The following is a 23955-nucleotide window of genomic DNA, read 5'->3' as shown; positions in this document are numbered from 1 at the left end:
TGACAAGAGTTCATACCACTCACACGAACCAACTATAATATTCCGTGAACATATTTTTAGAAGTTTTAGAAGTGTTTCAATTGAGCTCATTACCTAGGGTTTTTATGAGAGAGATTTTAAATAATCAACCATGAGAACTTTGACATTCTAATTAAGTGAGATACCTTTAAAATTCCATGAAGTCTAGATTTGAATTTTGTGCTAAATGCCCTTTTCAATAGGGACGTTGGAAGGCCAAATTGAAAGCCTATTAATCTGGTAGTTGCCACAATCTATCTGCTTGCCTTAATTGTCTAGACAACACTCACTACAACATTACTTGGATAATAAATTAAGAATTAATCTTTTGGTTATTTTGGGTGATATGCTTTACTCACAAATAATTCCAAGTTTTGAATAAATTTTAAATTGTAAATATTATGTACGGAGTATTAGAAGTTAGAAAGTTGGCATTAGTTTTTGAATGGTTATAGAAGAAAATATTTGCTTTCTTCATGCATACATACTACTCGCTCACTTTTTTTCCTGACGATGAGATAAGAGTAAATGTGAAATTATTTGTATTAATTTCCTAATAATTTAGATTTTGACTTTCCTAACAAATATATATATTACAAGTCTAAATTATAAAATCACATCCATTTTGCATGTTACAATCTCGAATATCTCGCTGCGTAACTCAAAGTAACTCAAATACAAATTAGACTAGTTTACACTCATTTCCATTTCCGACATTAATTTTGAAGGAAACTAAAGACTAGTAAAATCTTTCTCAAAGACCTTAATGTCCTATTATAAAAAAAAGTGTGGTTGACTGATGAATATTATTTTAGTGGGTTACTTCGGTGAAATAGGTTCATAAATGAAACAATATTAGGAGTGAAATTATCTTGAGAAGACTGTAACTTGAGATACTCCCTCCTATTTACAATAAACCTCCAATTTCATTTTGACACAAAAATTAAGAAAATACACTAGCCAACCATATAAATAAATTTGAACCACAGAAATACACTACCCCACTATACAATTAAATTTGGACCACACAAACACTTAGCAAAAAAGGAAATAGGGAAGTTATTGTGAATAGACGGAAATGAAAATAGGGAGGTTTATCTTGAATAGGAGGGAGTATTTTTTATGGCGAATTGACCAAACTTATCACGGTCAACCCTAACAACAATTCTGCGAAAATAGAGTAACACATAAGAAAGTACGATAAAATAGTTCTCAACAACTTAATATAAAACCGAGTATTTGTAACTAGAAAACATTTTTCAAAAATCGAATTTCACAATAATATAATATTATCCTTATATATCTAGTCCACAATAATTAAACATCCACAAAATGACAACAACAAAAACCAGATAATAACAAAACTAAATTCAAAGTTTTTCCACACCCCACAAATCTAATCAAAAAAAAATTGGCCGTTGTAATAGTGACAAAATAAATACAAGAGCACAAAAAAAAAATTGGGGAAAAAATTAACCGAATAACCCTAAATTATATAATCCTTCAACCAAACCAACAATTAAAAATGGCGTCAATTAAAAATCAATTGGAAAATCCCAGTAACCCTAATTCCCCAATTGAAACGCCGAGAAAACGAAGACAAAGCTTAACGGAGCTCTGGTTCAAAGACCAACAATTGAAGCACGCAATTTACAAAATGCAACAACATCAAACGACGTCGCATAATGAATTGGGGAAAAAGCAAGCTAATTTGAAAACCCTAACCCTAGGTGATGATTTATTTTCTTTAATTGGGGACGAGAATTTGCAATTAATATTGTCGAAAGTTCCGGTTTTGGAGCATGAGTTGATTTCGGCGGTTTGTAAGAGGTGGTATTATGTTTTAGGGAAGATTAGGAGGTCCATTTGTTTGTTAGATTGGGGTTTTTTGATTTCTGGGAGGTTAATTGACAGGTTTACGAATTTGAGTGAGGTTAATTTGGTACCTGCTTGTTTTAGGAGTAGTATGAGTTCAGGGATTGTTGTTAGTCATAAGATTGTGAAGATTAATGTCGATACCGCGGTTGTTAGTGATGGTTTGATTGGTAAAGGAGGGATTTTAGGGTGTGAATTGATTGATAATGGGCTTAAGTTGATTGGAAGTGGTTGTTCTAATTTGAGAAAGCTGTGTGTGGTTAATGCTAGTGAGGAAGGGTTACGGGCTGTTGCGGAAAACTGTGATACATTGCAGGAATTAGAGGTGCATTGCTGTGAGGATATGGTGTTGAGGAGTTTTTCCAAGTTTAGGAACTTGCAGATTTTGAAATTGAGTGGGTATGTTGAAGGCTTGTATGAATCCGTTGTTTCGGATATTGGGTTGACGATATTGGCTCAAGGGTGTCGGCGGTTGGTTAAGCTTGAGTTAAGTGGGTGTGAAGGGAGTTATGATGGGATTAAGGCTATTGGACAATGTTGTCAAATGCTGGAGGAGTTGACGATTTGCGGGCATAGGATGAGTGGTGGGTGGTTGGCAGCGCTCTCGTATTGTAGCAATTTGAAAACCTTGAAGCTTCAGTCTTGTGAGAGTATTGATGTGTGTCCGGGTCCTGATGAGCATTTGGGGTCTTGCCCCACACTTGAGGAGTTGTACTTAGAGCGGTGTCAAGTGCGAGAGAAAGAGGGTGTCAGAGCTCTGTTTCTAGTGTGCAAATTTGTTAAGGAGATTTCTTTTCTGGATTGTTGGGGATTGGACGATGATTTATTTCGCTATGCAGCTGTGTGTAGGTATGAAATTGGCTTGTTTTTTCGATTGTTGTACTATTGCTCATTATATCGATACCAGAAGGGTTGATCAATAGCTTACTGTCACAGTTTTACCCCGAACTGCGTATGCTTCTAATGTTTGGTGGTTGATTCAAAATTACTTGTAAAACATATCCTCTATATAATGTTTGCTTGATCGGCTTGAAAATTTAGCCTGCATGCTTAAATTGTTAATAAGAGATGGTATCACTGTGTTGTACTGAGATTGTGGTAGAATTACTTCTTGCTAGTAATAAAGATTATTGAACCAGAAAATGTGATCGCAGGAGATATCTAATGTTAGGAAAGTTTGCAAGTTAACATGTTTTGTTAGTCTTGATGCATATGTACAAATCTCTGAGCTATGTGATGTATTGTGATGCTTTAATTTCAACATAGTATCTCTATTGTGACTTTGTGAGCGACTCCATGGTAAAAGTGTTATTCTTTCTTGTTGATTGATGGCTTTTGTGTGTCGAAGGCTTCTTCTGTTGCTGTTTACTATTAGTGACCATGCTCAATCCCATTCCTATCTTGTCTTTTATTATCTCAACCTCTCTGCTTGATTGCGCTTTTGCGAGATATTTTGTGGATTTTGGTAATGTCAATTAGTGCAGTTTGAAGTTTTTTAATCAGTGATTCTTTCATTACAGGAGAGTGAAGTCCATATCTTTGGAAGGATGCTCTTTACTGACAACAATAGGCCTAGATTCGGTAGTTCAAAATTGGAAAGAGCTTCAGACACTTAAAGTCGTATCATGTAACAATATTCAGGATGCTGAAATCACTCCAGAGCTGGCAACTTTGTTTTCTGTCTTGAAAGAATTGAAATGGAGGCCAAATTCCAGATCTTTGCTGGCAACGAGTCTCTCTGGTACTGGAGTAGGAAAGAAAGGTGGTAGATTTTTCAAGAGGGTATAAAGCTCAACCTGTAACCTGATGCTGTGACCCTAAGCTTCGAGTGTTATATGTCTAGACAACAACTCCATGAAAAGGTTTACTTTACCCTAAGGCCTAAGCTATGCGTAAGCATAGTTAAACTTACTGTGAATGTTCTGTAATTACCTCCTTCGTGTTCAACCCCGATGCTCACTCACCATGGTGGACAAGAGGAAATGATTGGCTCTCTGCATGCCGCTCAGGGAATCTTAGTTCACATCTCTACATACTGTTCTCCATTTTTGCTAATAGTATGTGGGATTCACTTTCTTATTGATTACAAACAAGAACAGTTTTCTCAAATGTATTTTACTTATTTTTACCTTTAGTGTAGGCTGTAACATAGCTTATACTCCTCCTTTCATAAGTGCCTCCAACCTGTTACCGGGAGGCACTTCAACGGAGATTTCCTGCACTTTTCATCAATACATAACTGCTTAATAATGTCAACTATTTCTTTTAAGAAGTAGTTTTCCTGTAAATATAGGTTATTGCAATAAATACAGAAATACAGTCTTTCTCAGATGCCTGGTCTATTTCTTACCAGCTGAGCTTCCTTCAAAATGCTTGGAGCATTATTGTTACGATGTTTACGGCTTAGAATTCCCTGATACTGTTTTTCCTGTTCGATGTTCCACATCATTTCGTTGGTTGCTTTGTCCAAGATGTACTCTCATAATCTCCCATAACTACCACATTAATTTCTCTTTACCTTGCTTTGTTTTTGCTCCAAACTTTTGGAAAGATCAGTACGTATGTGGATTGTATCTGCAGCTGATGTGGAATATTGCTGGTGATTGCAAGTCGTGGAAATTACCCTTTTATTAAAGATAGCGACAATTTCACATTGGAACAGAAGATCAGACGTGGGTGCCTGGTAAGCTTTTTTTCATACCGCATGCCTTGTTATTTCCGAGCTTTCTTAAAGGAATAAGTTGGCTGTTTTCGTTAGCATTTAATTACCGTTGAAATGTAATGGATTACTTTTATTTCAAATAGGGACATAAATGGGGGTGGATAGAGAAAAATGAGGAGGGAGTGTGATTGATTACACATTTGCACCTACTCATGTAATGGCAACATCCTCAAATCATTTTATTCTAGTTTTTAAAATTGTTTGTTTACTTTTGAGATTTATCAAACTTATTACCTAAAAACATGAGTACTTTTTTTACTTCTAAAATTGACTTTTGTAATTATGTTTCACATCCCATTTGCTTGTCACTTTTATTTTTCTGTTTTTTTGCATTATGAGGTGTGTTATCACCCAAGGACGGTTCTAAAGGATATTCATGTCAGTCAACTCCAAATCATTTTGGGATTAAGGCTCTAATGATGATGTTGATCAATCACACCCCCATTCATCCATTCATAAAACTCGTTTTATAATGTAATCGATAGTCGTTCTAATGATTTGTCTTTTCATTGTTCGAGTGTCAAAAATTTAACACTGATGTTCATAACGCGGCTTAGTGCATGTTTCTTATGCTCTCACTCTTGAATGGATGCTCATCAGCTTTTGCTGCCAGCCCATCGTGGATCCAAGGCTTGCTGTACATTTGATCCTTGTACAACAATTGAACTTCTCGTTGAATCGCAGGTTAGGTTTCGGGTTCTGTAAGTGTTTGAACTTTACCTTGAGCTGTGTCCTAGTGTAAGAACCAAAGTTGGTTAATGTGATAAAGGCTCCCTTATCTCTTTAATAAGTGACCGAGTGTTCACTTTTGCAAATGAAAAGCCAAACTTGGAGCAAGTCTTCCTATTAACTGTTTTAACTGGTTTTCGGAACTTGAAAAGTAAATTTGGCCCAGCTGTTAACAAAGAATACTTATAAGTTCTAATGAAGACAGTAGTAGTTGTGGCGTGCACAAGCTTAAGTTATGCAAGTGCCCCATCGATAAAAAGCGTCTCTGAATACACTTTTAAGCTTTTGCTGAACTTGGTGTAAATTATCGCAAGCCAGATGACATTGCTTCTCAGGACACCCCTTCTTCTTCTAGTGGGCCTGGTCCGAAGTAATCGATTGATCTCTATAAGACAGTTGAATGGTGTATAACGGCCTCATAATATATGCACTTTATTTGATTAAATTAATAGATAGTGTATAAGTTAAGTTATTATGATACTGTTGTAGGCAATACAACGTCTTATATGAGAATACATGTTAGTAATTTTGCAATTCTTCTATGCGTGTTACGGAGTATTTTAGTTCTCCCTCCGTCTCTCAAAGTGAAACAAATGATTATGACGGAGGATAGATACTAGTTATTTCTGCGATATTGTGAATACTCTCTCTTCAATTATCTGTGATATTGTCAAATCTTGAATATTGTGTCTTTCAGCTTCAGTAATTTGTGATAACAAATTAATGTTTCAATCTATTTGTTTAATTTTCTTGCTTTGAGAACCAGGGGTCAATTGATAAAGATTTTTTTCGCTCGTGATTTCATCATCACTAATGAGTAAAGAGAGCCTAACACAAATCTTGTTTTTGGTACGCAATCTTCGTCACGAGACTTATCTTAGCTCGCTGTAAACCGATAGAGTTGCTCCACATCCTCAGATAAAGGCGGGAATTGGTGGGTTTGATCTATAGGATCCATAGTTCCAAGGACACCTGAAGTTAAACACGACCCAAGAAAAAAAGAGTAAAATTACTCTTACCAAGACTTTGAAATCGCTCCCACTTCTCAAGCCCCTGGAATTGCAGCTCCCCACTTCTCATTCAATTGACTACCTCTTCCAGTTTGGCGACTCCATTAGCGACACTGGCAATCTTGTCATCGAGTCTCCTGTCTGAGCTTATAATTTTGCGACGTATCCCTATGGGCTGACCATGCACAAGCCAACTGGTCGTTGCTCTGACGGCCTGCTAATGATTGACCAATTCGCCAGCTTCTTCAATCTTCCTTTCTTAAACCCGTACCTTGCAGAAGGAGCCGACTTCTCGCATGATGTTAATTTCGCTGTAGCTGGTTCAACTGCATTAGATACTGCTACCCTGCAATCTAAGGGTATCCTATCACCTGTTACGGACCCATCTTGAGACCATATGTGACTCTGCTTTGGACTGTCAGGACAAGCTTTGTAGGTCCCTTGTTTTAATTGAGATTTGGGTAGTTCAGAACAGTTTCATCTTTCTTATGACGATGTGCTATAACAATTCGAATATTTCAACTTTCAAATCGATTTTCCGAGTTTGGATTGTATATTTGTATTGTACAAGGTCTAAACTTTACTACATGATATACACAAACTAAACCAACTTTGCTAAAACACTCTGTTTCGAAATAAAACGTCGAATCATAGACACAAACATATGACTAGAAATGCAGCTAAGGAAGCCAGCATATGAAATGTATCCCTCAGATGATCAATGCAATGAAAAGATGATGAAGTTTCAGCTTCTAACAAAGCTCCAAGTGTAAAATTCGGATTCGAACCATAAAGATTTTGAACTCCTGCAATATCATCTACCCTTAATTTCAATTTTCTTTCTCTTGGTTTCAAACTTGGGTACATGACTGATTCTTCAATAGTACTATGAGCTAACCCTAGAAGATGTCCAATCTCATGCAATGCAACAGACTCTAAATCAATAGCCACTTTCGAGTTCTCGCTTTTGAAATCAACAGTCCATGTTTCAGCTGCATCAAGATGGAATCTCCCATTTTCTGGTGAAAATGCATGGGCTAGCACCCCTAATACCCCATCGAATGGGTCACCGTCTCCATGGTCACCACTGTAAAACCCGATTTTAATGTCAGCTAAGTCGTAATCTTGTGTTTCGAGGAAGTTAACTGGAATAATTGATGCCCATTTGGAAAAAGACCGCGCAAATGCACCTCTTATTTCTGGCATGCTTAAGTAATTGATCATGTCTTGAGGTGAAAATGCATAGGTTAGATTTATAGGGATTTCGCGGTTCCACCTAGGTTGTCCCGGAAAATAAAGGTAATGTTGAACTCCATGTAATAATGAAGTTGGTCTAGGGTTTTTGTTTATGATATTATGGTCTGGTACCCCACACCTAGGAGACATGACTAAGGAAATTGTACTTTCATCAAGGGTTCCGGTCTTAGGGAGGCCGAAAATTTGTTGGTAACGCGTTACAACATCCTCTAAATGGTCATCGAATTTGTTGGTGAATGGAATTTTGGTGTGGTTATTGTTTGGGAGTATATGATGATAGTAGCCGAAATGGTGAAAGTATTGTTTAAGCTCCGCGATGCCTTGAATTCGACTTCCTTTCTTAGAATTGAGGAGTTTGTTGAACTTGTGCCATACATGAGGATGTTTGTGATGATGATCGTGATCGTGGTAATGTGATTGAACCATGGTAGATGAAGAATGAGTGATTAGAAGTGATATAATGAGGTATAGTGAGATTGGATTAATGAGAAATGAGAGCATGTTAGCTAATAGCTAGCATGTAGTTAATGTTGGAAGGAAGTCTTGGGAAGTTTTTATAAGGTAGGAATGTGATAACAAATCTAATGATATACTAGTAGATATAATGCTCAAATGTAGCCTTTATATTTGGTGGGTTTACAGTATTACTAAAATAAGTGCATTTGATCAAATGAGTCAAATATCATGCGTATAAGAACTTTTTTTTACGGCTGCTAAAAAAAGAAACATTTGGTGGGTTTAACTTGGCAATAAGGGTAAGACTGAGTACAACCGACTTTCTGATACGATAAAAAATACACTACTTGCTCCTCATTAGTCATGAATTAGGACCTAATCCACAAGAACAACTCCATATGTGATGAGTGATGTATTATTATATTCATATAAGTTAATATAAAGTGGTTAGTAAAATTTGAGTTGGAAAACAAAATTTGGTAAAATTTGGTAGCAACAACAGTTGTGGAAGGTACAGGGAATGCTTGTGTGTTAGTTTAGACACAAATTCTCATTGAAGACATGACATATCCGTCACAAGCTGAAGACGGGTACCATTTTACCTCACAATGTACCCACTTTTTCTCTCTCTGCAACACTATTCATGTGGTCCCCTTTCTCCACTAACCCATTTTGTTACCATTTTATCTCACAAAATATCCGTCACAAATGGTAACCCGTCACAAGGGAGACCAATTGTAGTTTAGAACTGAACATGGTCCTTTATGTATTTCTAAAGCAACTACTTACCGTTACATGTCGTTATTCACACAGTTCTTTAATTTGCTCATGGATATACATATATTCCATCCGTCGCAATTATTTATAAGTTAGTAGATTATTTATGTTTGATTTTTATTAGGTATTCTCTCTTAGCTTATTGTCGGGTTCTCTTAACTTGTTATTAGATGATAACACAAGCCTATAATTGTAAGGGACTTGAAATTCAAGAGGCAAACTGAAAGTGAGATCATATCCCATTCATGGTCTAAACCGTCGTGGTATTTTAGTTAGCTTTGACGCCTATGGCACCAAATCTAAAAGTAACAAATGTACTCCCTCCATCCTGGTCATTTGTTGTTTTTTGGGTTTGGCACCAAGACCAAGGAAAAGGGATGAGCCAATTACTAAATGACAAGTGAAATAAATTGAGTGTGAATGACCAAATTACTCATCAAACTCATTCTTAAAATAGAAAGGGCAACAAATGACTGACACCCTAAAATAGAAAAGGACAACAAATAACCGGGACAAAGGGAGTAATCTATATATTATATATATTTATAAAAGAGGCTTTTTTCGAGCGATTCTAGAGCGTCCACATCATCAAAAATCACTTTAGGAAAGTATCATAAATAATAATTTTTGATGTAAAAAATAAGGTGGAGAATCTTTTAATTATTATAATATATATATTTCCTAAATTATTCAAGTGATATTTTCAATTTTTATATAAAAACTTTTCCATTTCATTTGACAACAAAGTATTGTTAAAAAAATTATGAAAATAATATAATTAGATTCGTGATAAAAAAATGCTATCATTAGAATATAAATTTCATATTATTTGCACATACTAAAGATAGTGTACCTCTTAGTTCTTAATACATTATATGTCCCACATTGAAAAATAATGTAGGTGTAGAGAATATACTAGGTATAAATAATAGAATTGTCCCTCATCGAAAGATTGACAAATGGGTTAATCCTATGATTATAAATAGGAGGCCTCCTTGAAACTTAGGTATTAACCCAAATCTTTTGAGTCTCTTAAGTATTGTCTTAAAGAGATCTTAAAAGTTTGCAGTAAGTGGATTATACATCCGATGTACTACCACCAGTTGTGTAAATTTTGAGCATTACAATAAAGTTTTCGAGTTTTGTTTTAAAGTTTCTGAGTTTTATTATAAAGTTTTTGAGTTCATTCACTTAAACATTAAGCTCAAAAAATCACAATATAACTCAAAAACATTACATATAAACTCAGTTAAATTTGAGTTTTGACGGAAAAAAATCAAAATGTAACTTATAAACTTAAAAATGCTCAGAAAAAATACACATAAGCTCAAAAACAAATGAGGTATGAGGTAATACATCCGATGTATGTTCCTATTTCTCAAAAGTTTGTATTATTACCCCCACAATAGTGAAATTTATTTGTATTATACTTTTGATTTTGTTGGTTTCACAATTATATAATTATATATTGTTATATCATCTCCTTTTCTACTCAAATTTAGCAGTTTAGGAATAAGTTATTTATTTTTTATTTTTTAAGCTGAATTTATAAATAACGTATATACAACAGTAGTATTCTTATTATATACTAAGATACTTTAAAAGTAACGTTACGTAATGTTAATTTTTCAAGTTTTAACATTTTTTTCATCTAGAGAGTTCAACCCTTAAAATCTACTTAATATTTATAAGAAAAAATATTAATTTTATACGTAAGAAAAACTTTGGACTAGCTTTAGATAAGATTAGTTTGTTAGTAATAAGATAAAATTGCACAAATGTTACCTATATACGTGCGAAAAACTTTAGACTCTAGATAAGATGAGTTTGTTAGTATTTGCTTATTATTAATCGGATTGGATGTTGAATGTATGAATATTAACATATAGTATTTGCTCATATTATTAAATACGGATTTTCTAACATGTGCCCTAAGGGCACATGCATGTTAGAAAAACCCTATTAAATATGAAATATAACTACATTGAAAGATTAGCATGCATAAGGTAGGGTGATCTTATGATTATAAATAGAAGCCATCCTTAAAACTTGGGAATAAACCCAAAATCTTTTGAGTCACTTAACGATTGTGAAAGAGAGCTCTTAAAAGTTTCTATTATTAACGGTTAAAATTGAAATTTAACAAACTATAATTTTGTTATCACTAAATTGTACTTATGTTTGATTATAGTGGCAAAAAACATAGACGGATTTATCTTTTACGCCTTTACGGTGGAATGATAGCAATAAGATGATCATAGGAGTATACATTACATGTGCTTTGTGGAAGAAAGAATATAAAAATGAACTCTATGTATCAGTAATTAGAAAATTAATTATTATTATTATTATATAAGGCGGTACTTATTAATTGAACAAAAAAATTTGAATGACTAACTTATAAGAATGACATGTCTAAGTAAATTGTCCATATTTGAAGGGTAGGTATATGATTCAAACCAAATATATACTCCCTCCGTCCCAATCAATAATTTACATTTACTTTATTCTCCCTACCAAAATATAGCAAATGTAAACTATTCATTAATTTCACACCTGTCTTTGTATTAATCATAAGGGTTATCAAAGCGCCCCTATTAGCTTACACTTATGATGATTAGTAGTTAATAAATTTGGTTATCAAATCGCCCCTATTAGCTTACACTTATGATGATTAGTAGTTAATAAATTTTGCTAGAATTCGAGATAACAAAGTTTTAGAGGCTACTTAATACTTAGAATCAAGTACGTATCAAGAGACCATAGGGATTGGGATATTTCATTTTTTTTTTTTAGAATTATGTGACACCCGTATTTGAACTTCGAAACACCTATCTTTACATTAATCATAAGGGCTATCAAAGCGCGCCCGATTGGCTTACACTTATGATGATTAATATTTAATAAATTTTGCTAGAATTCGAGATAACAAAGCTTTAGAGGCTACTTAATGCTTAGAATCAAGTACGTATCAAGAGATCATAAGGGATTAAGATATTTCATTTTTTCGAAACACCTATTTGATAATTTTCTATAACTTAGTTTTAAAATAATCAAGGTCATTAACCCGTACGAAGTACGGGCTTTCAAACTAGTAAGCAATAAACAGCACAATATAAAAATAAATTAACTTCCCTTTTATAGGTTAAAACCGTAAAATGCAAAGTACGGAAAAAAGGTCCTACCGGGAGTCGAACCCAGGTCGCTGGATTCAAAGTCCAGAGTGCTAACCACTACACCATAGAACCTTGTTGTATTTTCAGTCTTTGTATTTGTAGTTATACATGATAATAATATTTGAACTATACATTAGAAGTTGATAGTACCAGCGTAGTCTCTTTTAAAAACCTTTCGTGCTTGATCCGGGAGGACATTAGCTATGCATTAGAACTGTAATCTTTGTAAAAGCACAGGAATCCGTATCTATCGACGTTTCAACACGGCCATGGTTTTAAAAGATACTACCACAATTGCATTTGAAGGTATTATTGCTGAAAAGCTAATTTTTTACACAGTTATTCAATTTGTGATTACAGTTACAGAATTAAGATTTAACACTTGTACTCCTACTTGCTTTCGTATTGAAAATCTAGTTGATTGTTGAATGACCATATATAATTTTGACATCTCCATATTTATATTCCTTTTTCTATTAGCTTTCGAAATTATTCATATCCTAACTAGTATTAGGACTAAAAGTCATCATTCCTAATATCTCACAACTCCATCTTATATTTTATCAATGGCACCCGTACCTTACTTTTCACTTTGCAGCTCCCGAGGTGCATGAGACCGGCCCACAAGCAAGTGAGGTTCCATCCTAAAACCAATTGGTGATAGGAGGAGTAGCCCACTAACTTATAAGCTAGCCTCTTCACTATTATTCTACCGATGTGGGATAATGCCCCTCACACACATATGGGAAAAGACCTCAACAACAATTCACAAGCCTACGAAAACAGGACCGTCATAATCATGGAATTCAGCCTCACATTGACATTTCTGATAGATTCTGATTGTAACATTATATCAATGTCGGTCTTGGTCTGAGAACCCGTCCTTCTAAAATTAGCAGTAAACCTTGGGGAGTTGTTAACATCCAGATTGGGGGAGTTGGATTATCTACATGAGGAGGAGACCGACAGTCCTCCCAGGATTTCTGAAAGATTTGCTCTGGCGAAATGGAACGAGAATTTCGTGCAGAAGTTGAAGCTAGCTTTATCAAAGGCACAACACAAAGACCTGGTTTCCTTACAGGGGTACTACTTTTTGCAGGAGTGTGTGTCGATAACGGTTCTGTACTCAACAGGACTAAGATTGGCATACCGACCTGCATAAGACCTGTCAGCCCAACATAGTCCATCAAATGGAGCAGCATTCTTTTGAAGGAGAAATCTGCCAAGATGATAATGCCATGATTCTGCAAGGTTGCTATATATTATATATTCACACATTTTAAACTGATCGTAAACAGGACACTCGCAGTGCAGTTCAGCCTCACATTGCTGATACATTCCAATGGTAACATCATAACATTAAAGTGGCAGCTGTTGCACATAACAACATAAGAAAGCGTATGTCATATCATGAATTCAATGCAATACATGTTCTACCTCCGCCATTGTATTCAATGCAATAATCGATTTCATCACCAGTGTACTGTTAAAGAAAATGTATGAATCAAACTTGCAATTTCAATAATTAAATACATGATGCAATTAAATATAAAAACTGAAATATAATACAATCCAACAATTACAAATTAACATGTTTTTCTTTCGCGTCGTCAATCGCTAGCTATAATCAAACGGTAACATAGGTAACTGATCTACACAAAGGGCATGTCTGATTTTTTTCGAGCCACATGAATATGCAACGATGATGAAACGAGTGTCCGCAACCCAATATGACAAGCGTGTAACAGTTTCCCTCTTGCTCCCAGGTGAAAACGGGATCGTTCCTTACCTTTCCGATATAGGGTGACAAACAAATAGCACATTCACCACGCTCCTCTTCCTTGGTAATCACATAATCATTCCCAATTATATCCCAATGCAAATTTTCATATGTAATTAAGGGCTTAATCTCCTCTAAGACGGGCTCCGAATCGTTAGCTAACTCTTGCCAACTCCTCACCCCGTTCATTATATTATTCATCTCTTCTTCCTTATCCCAATCTATCTCCTCCATCTCTTCTTCCTCCTCTAAATCGTCATCAAAACCATCATCCATAATTACGCTTCTATAATCACAATCATCCACGTCATCATTGACCACATTGGCATCCACATCACTCGGGTCGACGACTTTATCCATCTCATCACCTATAGTCGATTCTTCAACAATCACCTGTTCATTACCATTTTCCTCATCATTATTAACACTTGTAGTCGTCGAAGAATGATAATCTAAAAACATCTTCCGGGTAGCCTCGATATAACCTTTAGTAGCATAACCCCTCCCAACTTCGACAACAAAAACCAAAGAATAATCACTAAATGCGCTCAACACACTAGGAGTAAATCGATAATAACTCCTGATTAAACGTGTTAAAATGGAGGCTAATTCTTCATTAGTATTACTATAGAAGAATAAATCAGCCACAGAAGTAACCTCGTGAATAGTCCTCGAAAATCGATCATCATCTAAATTATAAAGGAATGAAGTATCCAAAGACAATTGAGTGTATTTAGGACGAGGGTTGAAGAAGTGGCCGGGTCGATCTTTATATTCAGTGTCACGAAGCTTAAATATGAAGAGTACCCGACCATCAACATTATCATACACTTTAGGACATTTATATAGTCTTAAACTCATAATATCCATGATTTCCACAATCATTGATTCATCTTCATCCATGTTTTTGTGTTTGTTGTTGTTGTTGTTGTTGTTGTTGTGTGCGTAGGGAATTAATAGGAGTATTAATATCGGTATATGTTTGGCTGAAAGTATGATAACAAGTAACAATAAACACATACACTGTACACGATATTCATATAGACTCATAGTTATGTCGGCTGACTTTCCATAAAACAAATTAAAAATTAAAAATTAAAAATTAAAACTTTCCTTAAACAACAAATCAAGCAAGCTTTAGTGTTTACTTACTATTTGATTTGTTATTTGGGGATAAGTTGTGCAAGAATCTAAATATAAGACGTGAAAAGTTGAAAAAACGTTAATTTGTGATTTTGTGTCCTATCTAGTGTCTCATTACCTTTATCTTACGACACACCATTTGTCACATAATAAAAATGTAAAAATGACAGATATTTTTATTAAAGTGAGGATGTGTCACAAAGAGGCAGTCCGCAAATTATTATTAGCAGAAGCAGATTATAAATGACAGATTAGATTGACATGTTTGACTAAATATATTCAATTTGCATATTTAGGCCCTGTTTGGTAAACATCTGATTAATTTCAGCATAAGCAGATTACAAAAGCAAATTATAAATGACAAATTTTATGAGAAGATTTGACTAGCATATTATAATTAGCAGAATTAATTTGAGTGTTTGGTAATTGGCAGATTACGATTAGTAGATTGTTACTTTTCTTTGTAAAATGGAGACAAATTTCCTATTTTACAATATGCTAACCAATATGCTGGGGTAAGCAGCATATTGTAAAACAACATATTGACCCCAAATATGCTGTTTTAATATGTTGTTTACCAAACACTAAAATTAGCACATTGTTTGGTCAAACATGCTAAAACCCTTGAAACAGCACCTGAATAAGTATTTGCTAATTAGCGGGTTTAAGTTAACAAATTGTTGTATCTATGTGTAAATGGTTGAGAGATTCATTATTTCCAATCTACTCAAGCATACAATAGTAGATTGATGAGTAACATGCTAATAACCTTGAATATGCTAAAAATTTAACAACCCACAGAATCTACTCGGGATATAGACGCTAAATAAATGTATTCCTACTAGCTTTTCCTAGTTGCTTTTGCATTGAAAATTTGTTGTAGGAACAGTTTCCAGAATCCTTAACATTGTAATCCTTCTTCCATTAGGAACAGTTTTCAGGTCCTTAACTACGTGGTAATCCTTCTTCCATTAGGTTTCGAAATTTAGCGTCCTTATTATACTCTTTATCATATCGTATTCTTATCCTAACTCGTATTAGGAGTTTACGACTAATTTAGAGCATACACACAAACCTATATAAACAACACAAATCATCATCATCCTAATATCTTAAAACTCATATTCTTTATTCATTAATCTTTCTCTTATTTCATCAATGGCATCCCCTACCTTACTTTTGTCAGCCCTCTTCCTCGTCTCGTTTTGCTCAACTCATGTCCGCGCAATTGCTCCCACTTATCAAGACTTCGAAATTGCTCCCACTTATCAAGACTTCCAAATTGCTCCTACCTCTCAACCCCATGGAATTGCACCTCCCACTTCTCAACCCCCTGGAATTTCACCTCCCACTTCTTTTTATTCTATTGATTACCTCTTCCAGTTTGGAGACTCCATTAGCGACACCGGTAATCTTGTCATTGAGTCTCCTGTTCGAGCGCACAATTTCGCAGCTTATCCTTATGGGATGACCATGCACAATCCCACTGGACGTTGCTCTGATGGTCTGCTAATGATCGACCAATTTGCCAAATTCTTTGATAAGCCCTTCCTCAACCCCTATCTTGCAAAAGGAGACGACTTTTCGCAGGGTGTTAACTTTGCTGTCGCTGGTTCAACTGCCTTGGACTCTGATACCCTACACTCCAACGGTATCGTTTCACCCGTTACTACTAGTTCCTTGAATGTCCAACTTGATTGGTTTAAGACCCATCTTGACACCATTTGCGACGATGCTTTAGACTGCTGGGACAAGCTTAGTAGGTCCCTTGTTTTGATTGAGACGGGTGGGAATGACTATAACTATGCCATGCTACAAGGAAAGACAATGGATCAAGTACGCGATATGGTTCCCCAAGTTGTTGAAACTATTATAAACGCAGCTAAACAAGTTATTAGCTATGGTGTGACCCGGGTTTATATCCCAGGGAACTTCCCCATCGGGTGCCTACCCATTTACAAAGCCACATTCGAAAGCGATTACACATTAGATGGATTGAATTGCTTAGACGGACTGAACGCCTTTGCAAGATACCACAATGACCATCTTAAAGAGGCCATCAAAGAGTTGCAACAAGACTACCCAGAGGTGACGGTAGTATATGGAGACTACTATTCAGCATTGAGTTCGGTCCTTAAGAATGCAGGCGCTCTTGGATTTGATGTACCAAGCATGTTCAAGGCGTGTTGTGGATCAGGTGATAATGACTACAATTTTGACTTGACGAAAATTTGTGGGACTGAAGGGTTTGAGGTGTGTGCAGATCCGAATCAGTTCATAAGTTGGGATGGAATTCATATGACTCAACAGACTTACAAGCGTATGTCTCAATGGTTGCTGCCACGACTTGTTCAGGAACTCAACAGAGTTTAATTAATCAGACTCTAGTGTTGCTTATGTCTATACGTTTAATTACGACATTGTTATGATTAGCGTGTCAAATATATGTTACGGTACTCTAGTTCGCAATTGCGACACCTTTCATATTCTGTTTAATTAAGTCATTGTTCAGCTTAGTTTTAAATTTATGTTTATGTTTCAGTTTAATGCATCAAGTTTATGTGATATCAATATCAATATATCATGGATTACAGTATATTAAAAGTGATCTGTAACCTTCTCTGGTTTACAGCATAGAGCCACCAGAAACACAGCAGGGGAATAAAACAGCAAAATTTTAGAGAGAGCAATTGATCAAAATCAGGACCATTGTAGTCGTGCAATTCAGGCTCACATTTCTGATACAGATTCCGATTGTAACATTGTAATAACAAATTGGCATTTGTCGCGTGCAAAAAGAAAAGGGATAAGAAAACTACATTTACGCACATTTATGGCAACATTAAAAACTGGATCATGATAAAAACTGGATATATAGGTACAGCTCTATGGTGTATTATACAACATGGGATAGGGTAGAATGGTACTAATTATAAGTCGATGGATGCAGTTTCATTCAGTTCCAGCGATTTTCTTCTTCAATGATTCGATGTCTTCTGCTAGTTCCTTTCTGCTTGACTGAACAAACATAAAAGATAGTGTCAGACAACGAGTCTTTCTCTTTGTTAAAATGTCAAGATTATATCATCTCCTCTTGCCTGTTTCCATTTCCAATTTAGCCAAAAACACACTCTGAGCGCTACTTTTAATCGTGTGATAAGTCGTTATTTGAAGTAATTTTCAGTATGGGTCATCAGAAAGCATCTACTTTCTATTATTAACACATGGGGTAAGCTTGAACATTAATAGATCTAACTTACAGTGGGAGGGGACAACCATCGTTGGCTTTTTCAGTTCATATATACATTTTATTTAACACAAAGGTCATAAGTCCAAATCTTGACCCCCTTATTATTTACTCAAAAATCAACCCCTCAGACTAAGTACATTCAAGTATTCAACCTCCCTCAGGGGCGAAGCCAGGATTCCAAGTCTGGGGTAGCAAAAAATATTGAGCGGATAATTATTCAAAAAGATGAAATAAATCATTAAAAAACATTTGTTGTATAACATATAAAAATTAAAAATACAAAAGAATTTCTCAACAATCAAATGAACGCTCCAGACTAACTTAAAATTAGAGTATTTTCATTAAATAATTCTTTTATATTTCGACAATAAATTTGGTTATATAGCTTTGTGATATAAAAAACGCTTAATCATCACGACTTAAATTCACATTATTCGATCAATTATCTTCATGAAAAGTTGTGATACAATTTAGACACTTTGTCATAAAAAAATTTAATCATTATAGGCAAACACAATTATTACTAGGTAAGATTTTTCAAAAAAAGAAAAAAAAAAAAGAAATATTATTAGGTAAATAGAAAAAAAAGAAAATCCATTGGGTGCAAATATAGTGGACATTAACAATTTGAAAAGTTACGATAAATACGAAGTAACAAAGGAAGAAAAGGTACGAGATACAAGGAAACCAAAAAAATTAACTGGGATATGATTGTGCCAGGATTCGAACTCCACTCTATAGGATGGTAAGAGCCATTACTTACCACTGAACCACGCTGGTTTTAATTAGTGTACTATGCGCTTTCTGTTACTTATTCCTTTACAACTGCTCAGATTTGGAGTAGCAAAACATCATCGTCTCAACTGAATTTTTTTTTTATGGGGTAGCAGCGGCTACCCTTTGCTACCAATTGGATTCGCCCCTGACCTCCCTAAGCTTTTATACGATTTGCGGGAGCCCATAAGGCACTAAAAGTTTTCCCTTTTGAATGTGTTCAGTTAGGGGAAACATTTTCCCGATAAATGGTTTTCCTTCTCACTCTTGTTTAGTTCGTGTGAAGGAAAATGTGCGTGCAAAATAAGTTCCTCTCCACAGTAACTTATTTACCCTTGTAAAGCAAGAATTGCCAATCCAATTTCACTAATGTTTTGTTATAGTATATTACTCTAACCCATCTTTTGTTAGAATGTTGGCTATCGAACTTATCATGAATATAAAACTAATGTTTAAGGCAGTAGGGCGTGCATTTGCTTCCCCGTGATAATCAGTCAATGTTTTAAGTTCTAGCTTTTGTGGGAAGGACCATAATAAGCATCTGCAGGTATAAAAACTGAAGAGCAACTACTCCGATCAAGTCAAAAGACAAAGTTCAACACGCATCAAAACCAGGAAGGAACTTTACCTTGAAAAGAAGGTATCGGTAAACAAACCATCCTGTGTATCCAAGCCCAACCAATTCCATGATCTTTGGAAGCTGATGACAATGACAACGACAACATAAATAACTATCAGATACAATAACACATTCATTAATCCTTTTGTATGGATGAAGGGGACTACAAGGGAAGTGGGAAGGAGGGAGCGGGAAGCCGACTACAAGCCAAATTAAAATTCTTCCAACGTGAAGATTTAAAAGGAAATAGGCATTCCCTCCCTCACTTTATATCCTCAAGAACTAAATTAATTGTTCAGTAGCTTATTTCACTCGCCATTAAGCATTAGAGTTAAGAGGAGCAGAAAAGAGCAGAGTCAAACATTATTTCATTCAGGTTACGTCATGGTTGCATAATTTTGGGCTCGGTCGGCCGATCCTTGAAGAGAACTATCCACACTAGAACATAGCTAATAAGTTAATCAAGTTGATAAAATGCTCTATATTTGAACCTAGTGGCGTTTTACAAACTTGTACGTTGTACCCGTTCCTCGAACCGAGACAAACACCGAACCATGCAACACTACAGGAGTAGAGGTCAATGGCAAATACATGCATGAATTCAGTCACAGAAACAGAAGTATGCTAAATTGAGAATTACAAACAGATTGAGCTGTATTCTAACTTCATAAAAAAAGTCTAGTTATATCAAGTAGTTCTTAGTTGGCTGCAAAGAAAAGGAGAACAAAATTGGAAGGATAATATGAAATACAGTACATTGCTAATGGAGATTTTTGAATACAATTTCACAGTCCAAATCAGTAACATACATAAAGATCCAAGCTGTCTAATCTGACGAAATATTTGATTTTCCAGAAAAGAGAATATGAGTATCATACCACAGGAACTGAATTGATTGCACCGACAACAACGGAAGACAGCCAAATTGCTACAAGAGCTCCGCCACCATATATGAGCACGGTGGACTTATTCTCCACCTTATCCCACTGTAAAGAAACAGATAAAAAAGTAAAGATTCACATTATGTAAATCATGACCCAACAAAAGAAGTATTCATTCATCTGATGTCAATTGTCATAACTTCATATTTACCTTCTCTTTCAGGTCATCAAATAGTTCCCCAGTATCAACAGACGTTGAGGTCTCCTCTGTTGAGGAGGCCTTGAGTTGAAACGAAGAGAGCCTCCTTGACTCTGTTGAGAGACAAACATCGAAAGTGGTGAGCAGCACACCTCTATCATTCAAATATTCTAGACAAGAGTGACGTAGCAGACAGTATTGAGCTGCTCATGATTCTATATGCTCTCCAATTACCATCACTTAAAATGCATTCATTTTCGATTACCTTCATGGAACAAAGCACACTGAAGCTTCATTTTCAACACAAAGATAAATCGGCTAAATTGTGAGCCATTTCGTTACACCACCATGTTTAACACGGAAATTTAATAGCCACTTGCTCAAGTGTCACCAACTATTAAAAACTCAAGGGTTGCGATCTTCAGAGCTTGGATTGGCGAACAAAGGGAGAGTATTTGCGGAAAGTATGATGGTAAAAAGTCATTACATCACCAGCACAATCGATTTACTTGGCAAAAAAATCAGCCTGTCTAAAAAATCCTATCGCAAATTAACTGACTGGTAAAAGACTAAAAGGTGAGTAAAAGGACTATCCTATCAAGCAATTCAGGGTCCTCTTCTAACTTAGAACACCCTAAATCTAAGATTAGATATCCAAAGTCCCCAAATCAGGACGCACTCAATATCAAGAAACAAGATACTGACAACACCACTTAGACTATGAGCCGGGTTCAATTAAGGTTAACCCACCCCCACAGCCACCAAAATAAACAAGAAAATTCACTCAGACTTTTGTTTCTTGATAGCCATTTTACCTTAAAAAAGAAAATCAGTTCATGGACTACTGACAGTAACATCACAGCTTTGTAATATAAGGCGACATACGAAAGGCTTTTTCATCATGTGTTGGAAAAGCCAACCCACTAGACTGGATAGTGTCCCAGTCAACCTAAGAACAAGCATTCAAGCAATAAGACCTATTGGTTTTAGAATGGAACACCCTTTAGCTCGAGAGAATACAGTATTTGTCTTAAGATCATTGACAAATTCAACAGAGTATCAAAAGAGTGTGGCTGGTAACATGATTGGCTTAACAATATCATAACTAACTTAATACCTCCTATGTCCCGGTCATTTCTTTACGTTCTCCTTATTTGGGTGTCTGAGACTCTGAGTCATTTCTTTACATTTTCGCTAATCATATCATCTCTCATTTCCCTAGACTCGTGTCAAAAGCAAACGTAAATAAAAGAAATAACGCCGACCGAAAGGAGTATATAATCGCAAACATAAGTCACCAACAAAAACACTTAACTAGCTTCAAAAACCCAGATTACAAAAATTCAAAACAATAGCAGAAAACACAGTTACAGCAGATTAAACCATGCACACCAAATGTTCGACGAAATGTCTACAAGAAATATACCAGCAGAAACCCTGAAAGATGGCAGAAATGAGCGAGGTGGGAGGTAAGGCAAAGCTAAAAAAGGAGAAACTTGATTAACAGGGACACGTGGCAGTAACCCAGTAGTTGCAGCCGCCATTGATGAAGATGAAGTTCCAGCATAAATTGCTGCCATTTTTAAGAAAATGGGAGAATGTTGAAGGTTTATTTGAGTTTAGTTTTCGACCATACATAAAATATCCAAGGATGAACTATGAAGGATGTTTGTGTTGTTGAAAAAGGTTATTGGTTTGAGCAACACGTGGAATGTTTAATGAATTCTTATTGGTTATTTCTCTATCTCCAAATCCGTATAGGTTTGTTAACCTTGAAACTCGAACCACCTTAACGGAGTACAGTATAAATTAATGAGCCAACTTAAGATAGGAAATGAGGAACAATTCTTCTTGTTTGTGACCGTTTCACTTGTCCTTCCACTAGAGGTCTCTTTGAAGAGACGGATAGAGTTGGCATTGGGCCGTGCTAGGCCGGCACGTGCGGATAGAATTGGCATTGGGTTATGCTAGGCTCGCCCGCGTGCCGGCCCATTGTGCCTTCCCTCAAAAATGGCCCCGCCCAGGCACGGATATTGAGCTAGTCATGTCTTGTCGTGCCTAACCAACTCGCCCAAACCCCCACTGCGGCCCACTCATGGCACGCCCAGTTTCGTGCTCGGGCCGTGCCTGGCCCATGGGCTAATCGTGCCTGGCACGTGGACCGGCCCAATATCCTTAGTATTTTTTTCTAAATACTTTTTTATTTGTATAAACTAGTTTTAAACCCGTGCAAAATTGCACGGGCATGCTTTATCTAAAGTGTGATTTTATTTAGTTTTTTAACAAAATTGTTACTACTCTGTATATATTAAGGTCTATATAATTCATCACGTAAAAGAGTGAAGTATGATAGTAACTGATTAGCAATTGCCCTTACTTTTCGTCATAAAATGTTGTATTATTTAATATTTTTCTTAAATGTTGTGCAAAATAAAATGGGAAGATAAAAAAAAATGGAGGAAATAGTAAATTGTACTTCCTTCATTTCAATCATTTCTATACATTTAATTTGTCGAATATATGTGAGTTATATTTTAATCAAATGTATAGAATTGATTAGAATATAGGAAGTAAAAGATAACAAACTCTATTCTACTACTATAATTGGTTTCCCTTAGAACGACGGGTATGTCCCTCTTAAAAGTAAACATGTAAAATATTACGCCACTTACCTAGGTAAGATAATTATTCTGCTAGTATTTATGAACTTTTCTTTTGTTTTATCCTAACTATTTGACTCGTTTTGAACTTAAGACGGATTGACCCATTTTAAATGAAAATTTGTGCAAACACACACCTCCCCACAAATAAATAGAGCCACGTCCTAACGTCCATGGACCATAGGTCCATCATTATTTCACTTGAAGTACTCAACCTTGGCCCATACCTCTCGCCTACTTCTTCTTTCAGTCTTTTTTTATCACTTTCGCCTCCCTTATCTCGGCTCTTCATATCCATCCTTTCCCCTTTACCCATCATCTAAATCCATAAAGCTAATCAACTAACTGAACTCATCTTACCTTCTAATCTGATCTACTAAACTCAAAATTCCTAGCCATCTTTCCCATTTATTTGTCTTTTAGTTCTTGAAATCGAATAGCCTGATACAAAAAGGAGATTGTGTTTGCATGACTCACAAGCTTAATTTTTGGTTAGTAATAATAAATTTTGATTTAGTTTACAATATTTTTTTTAGTATAAATGGTATTGGTATAATTTCTATACAAATTATATACAAATATTTGTAATCTACAACATTTTTACGTAGTTCACTATTAATATTTATGAC

The 23955-nt window shown here is 35.5% G+C and overlaps 4 protein-coding genes and 1 non-coding gene across 7 annotated transcripts; 2 read left to right on the top strand and 3 right to left on the bottom strand.

Annotated features, from left to right (window-relative positions):
• Positions 1-1348: 1348 nt before the first annotated feature.
• On the top strand, positions 1349-5301 carry LOC141596640 (F-box protein At5g51380-like). 3 transcript variants are annotated; one of them, XR_012522527.1, is made up of 4 exons: positions 1349-2742; positions 3414-3950; positions 4474-4576; positions 5216-5301. XR_012522527.1 is itself a non-coding variant. In XM_074416846.1 (2 exons), exons 1-2 carry the CDS (start codon positions 1544-1546, stop codon positions 3679-3681), a joined length of 1467 nt encoding a protein of 488 aa, XP_074272947.1. In that variant the 5' UTR covers positions 1349-1543; the 3' UTR covers positions 3682-4224. The 3 variants fall into 3 exon arrangements, 1 of the variants encoding a protein (XP_074272947.1); XR_012522528.1 differs by lacking the exon at positions 5216-5301 and having other exon boundaries at positions 4474-5193; XM_074416846.1 differs by lacking the exons at positions 4474-4576; positions 5216-5301 and having other exon boundaries at positions 3414-4224.
• A 1551-nt stretch (positions 5302-6852) lies between these two features.
• LOC141596641 (metalloendoproteinase 4-MMP-like) lies at positions 6853-8177 on the bottom strand. Its single transcript, XM_074416847.1, has one exon. It carries the CDS (start codon positions 8110-8112, stop codon positions 7003-7005), a length of 1110 nt encoding a protein of 369 aa, XP_074272948.1. The 5' UTR covers positions 8113-8177; the 3' UTR covers positions 6853-7002.
• A 3843-nt stretch (positions 8178-12020) lies between these two features.
• On the bottom strand, positions 12021-12092 carry TRNAQ-UUG (transfer RNA glutamine (anticodon UUG)). Its single transcript has one exon. It is a non-coding gene; the product is annotated as a tRNA-Gln (tRNA).
• Positions 12093-16052: 3960 nt separating this feature from the next.
• Positions 16053-17450, top strand: LOC141594228 (GDSL esterase/lipase At5g03980-like). The gene has a single exon (XM_074414371.1). The coding sequence runs from the start codon at positions 16102-16104 to the stop codon at positions 17314-17316; it is 1215 nt and encodes a 404-aa protein (XP_074270472.1). The 5' UTR covers positions 16053-16101; the 3' UTR covers positions 17317-17450.
• Positions 17451-17633: 183 nt separating this feature from the next.
• On the bottom strand, positions 17634-22462 carry LOC141596639 (protein CURVATURE THYLAKOID 1A, chloroplastic). The gene is made up of 5 exons (XM_074416845.1): positions 22093-22462; positions 20679-20779; positions 20465-20572; positions 19596-19667; positions 17634-17961 (listed from the first exon to the last, which is right to left on the bottom strand). The coding sequence occupies exons 1-5, from the start codon at positions 22244-22246 to the stop codon at positions 17896-17898; spliced, it is 501 nt and encodes a 166-aa protein (XP_074272946.1). The 5' UTR covers positions 22247-22462; the 3' UTR covers positions 17634-17895.
• Between the last annotated feature and the right edge of the window lie 1493 nt (positions 22463-23955).

The sequence above is a fragment of the Silene latifolia genome, chromosome 8, assembly GCF_048544455.1.
Source record: "Silene latifolia isolate original U9 population chromosome 8, ASM4854445v1, whole genome shotgun sequence".
Taxonomy (NCBI): domain Eukaryota; kingdom Viridiplantae; phylum Streptophyta; class Magnoliopsida; order Caryophyllales; family Caryophyllaceae; genus Silene; species Silene latifolia.
This window is presented reverse-complemented; position numbering and strand designations above follow the sequence as displayed.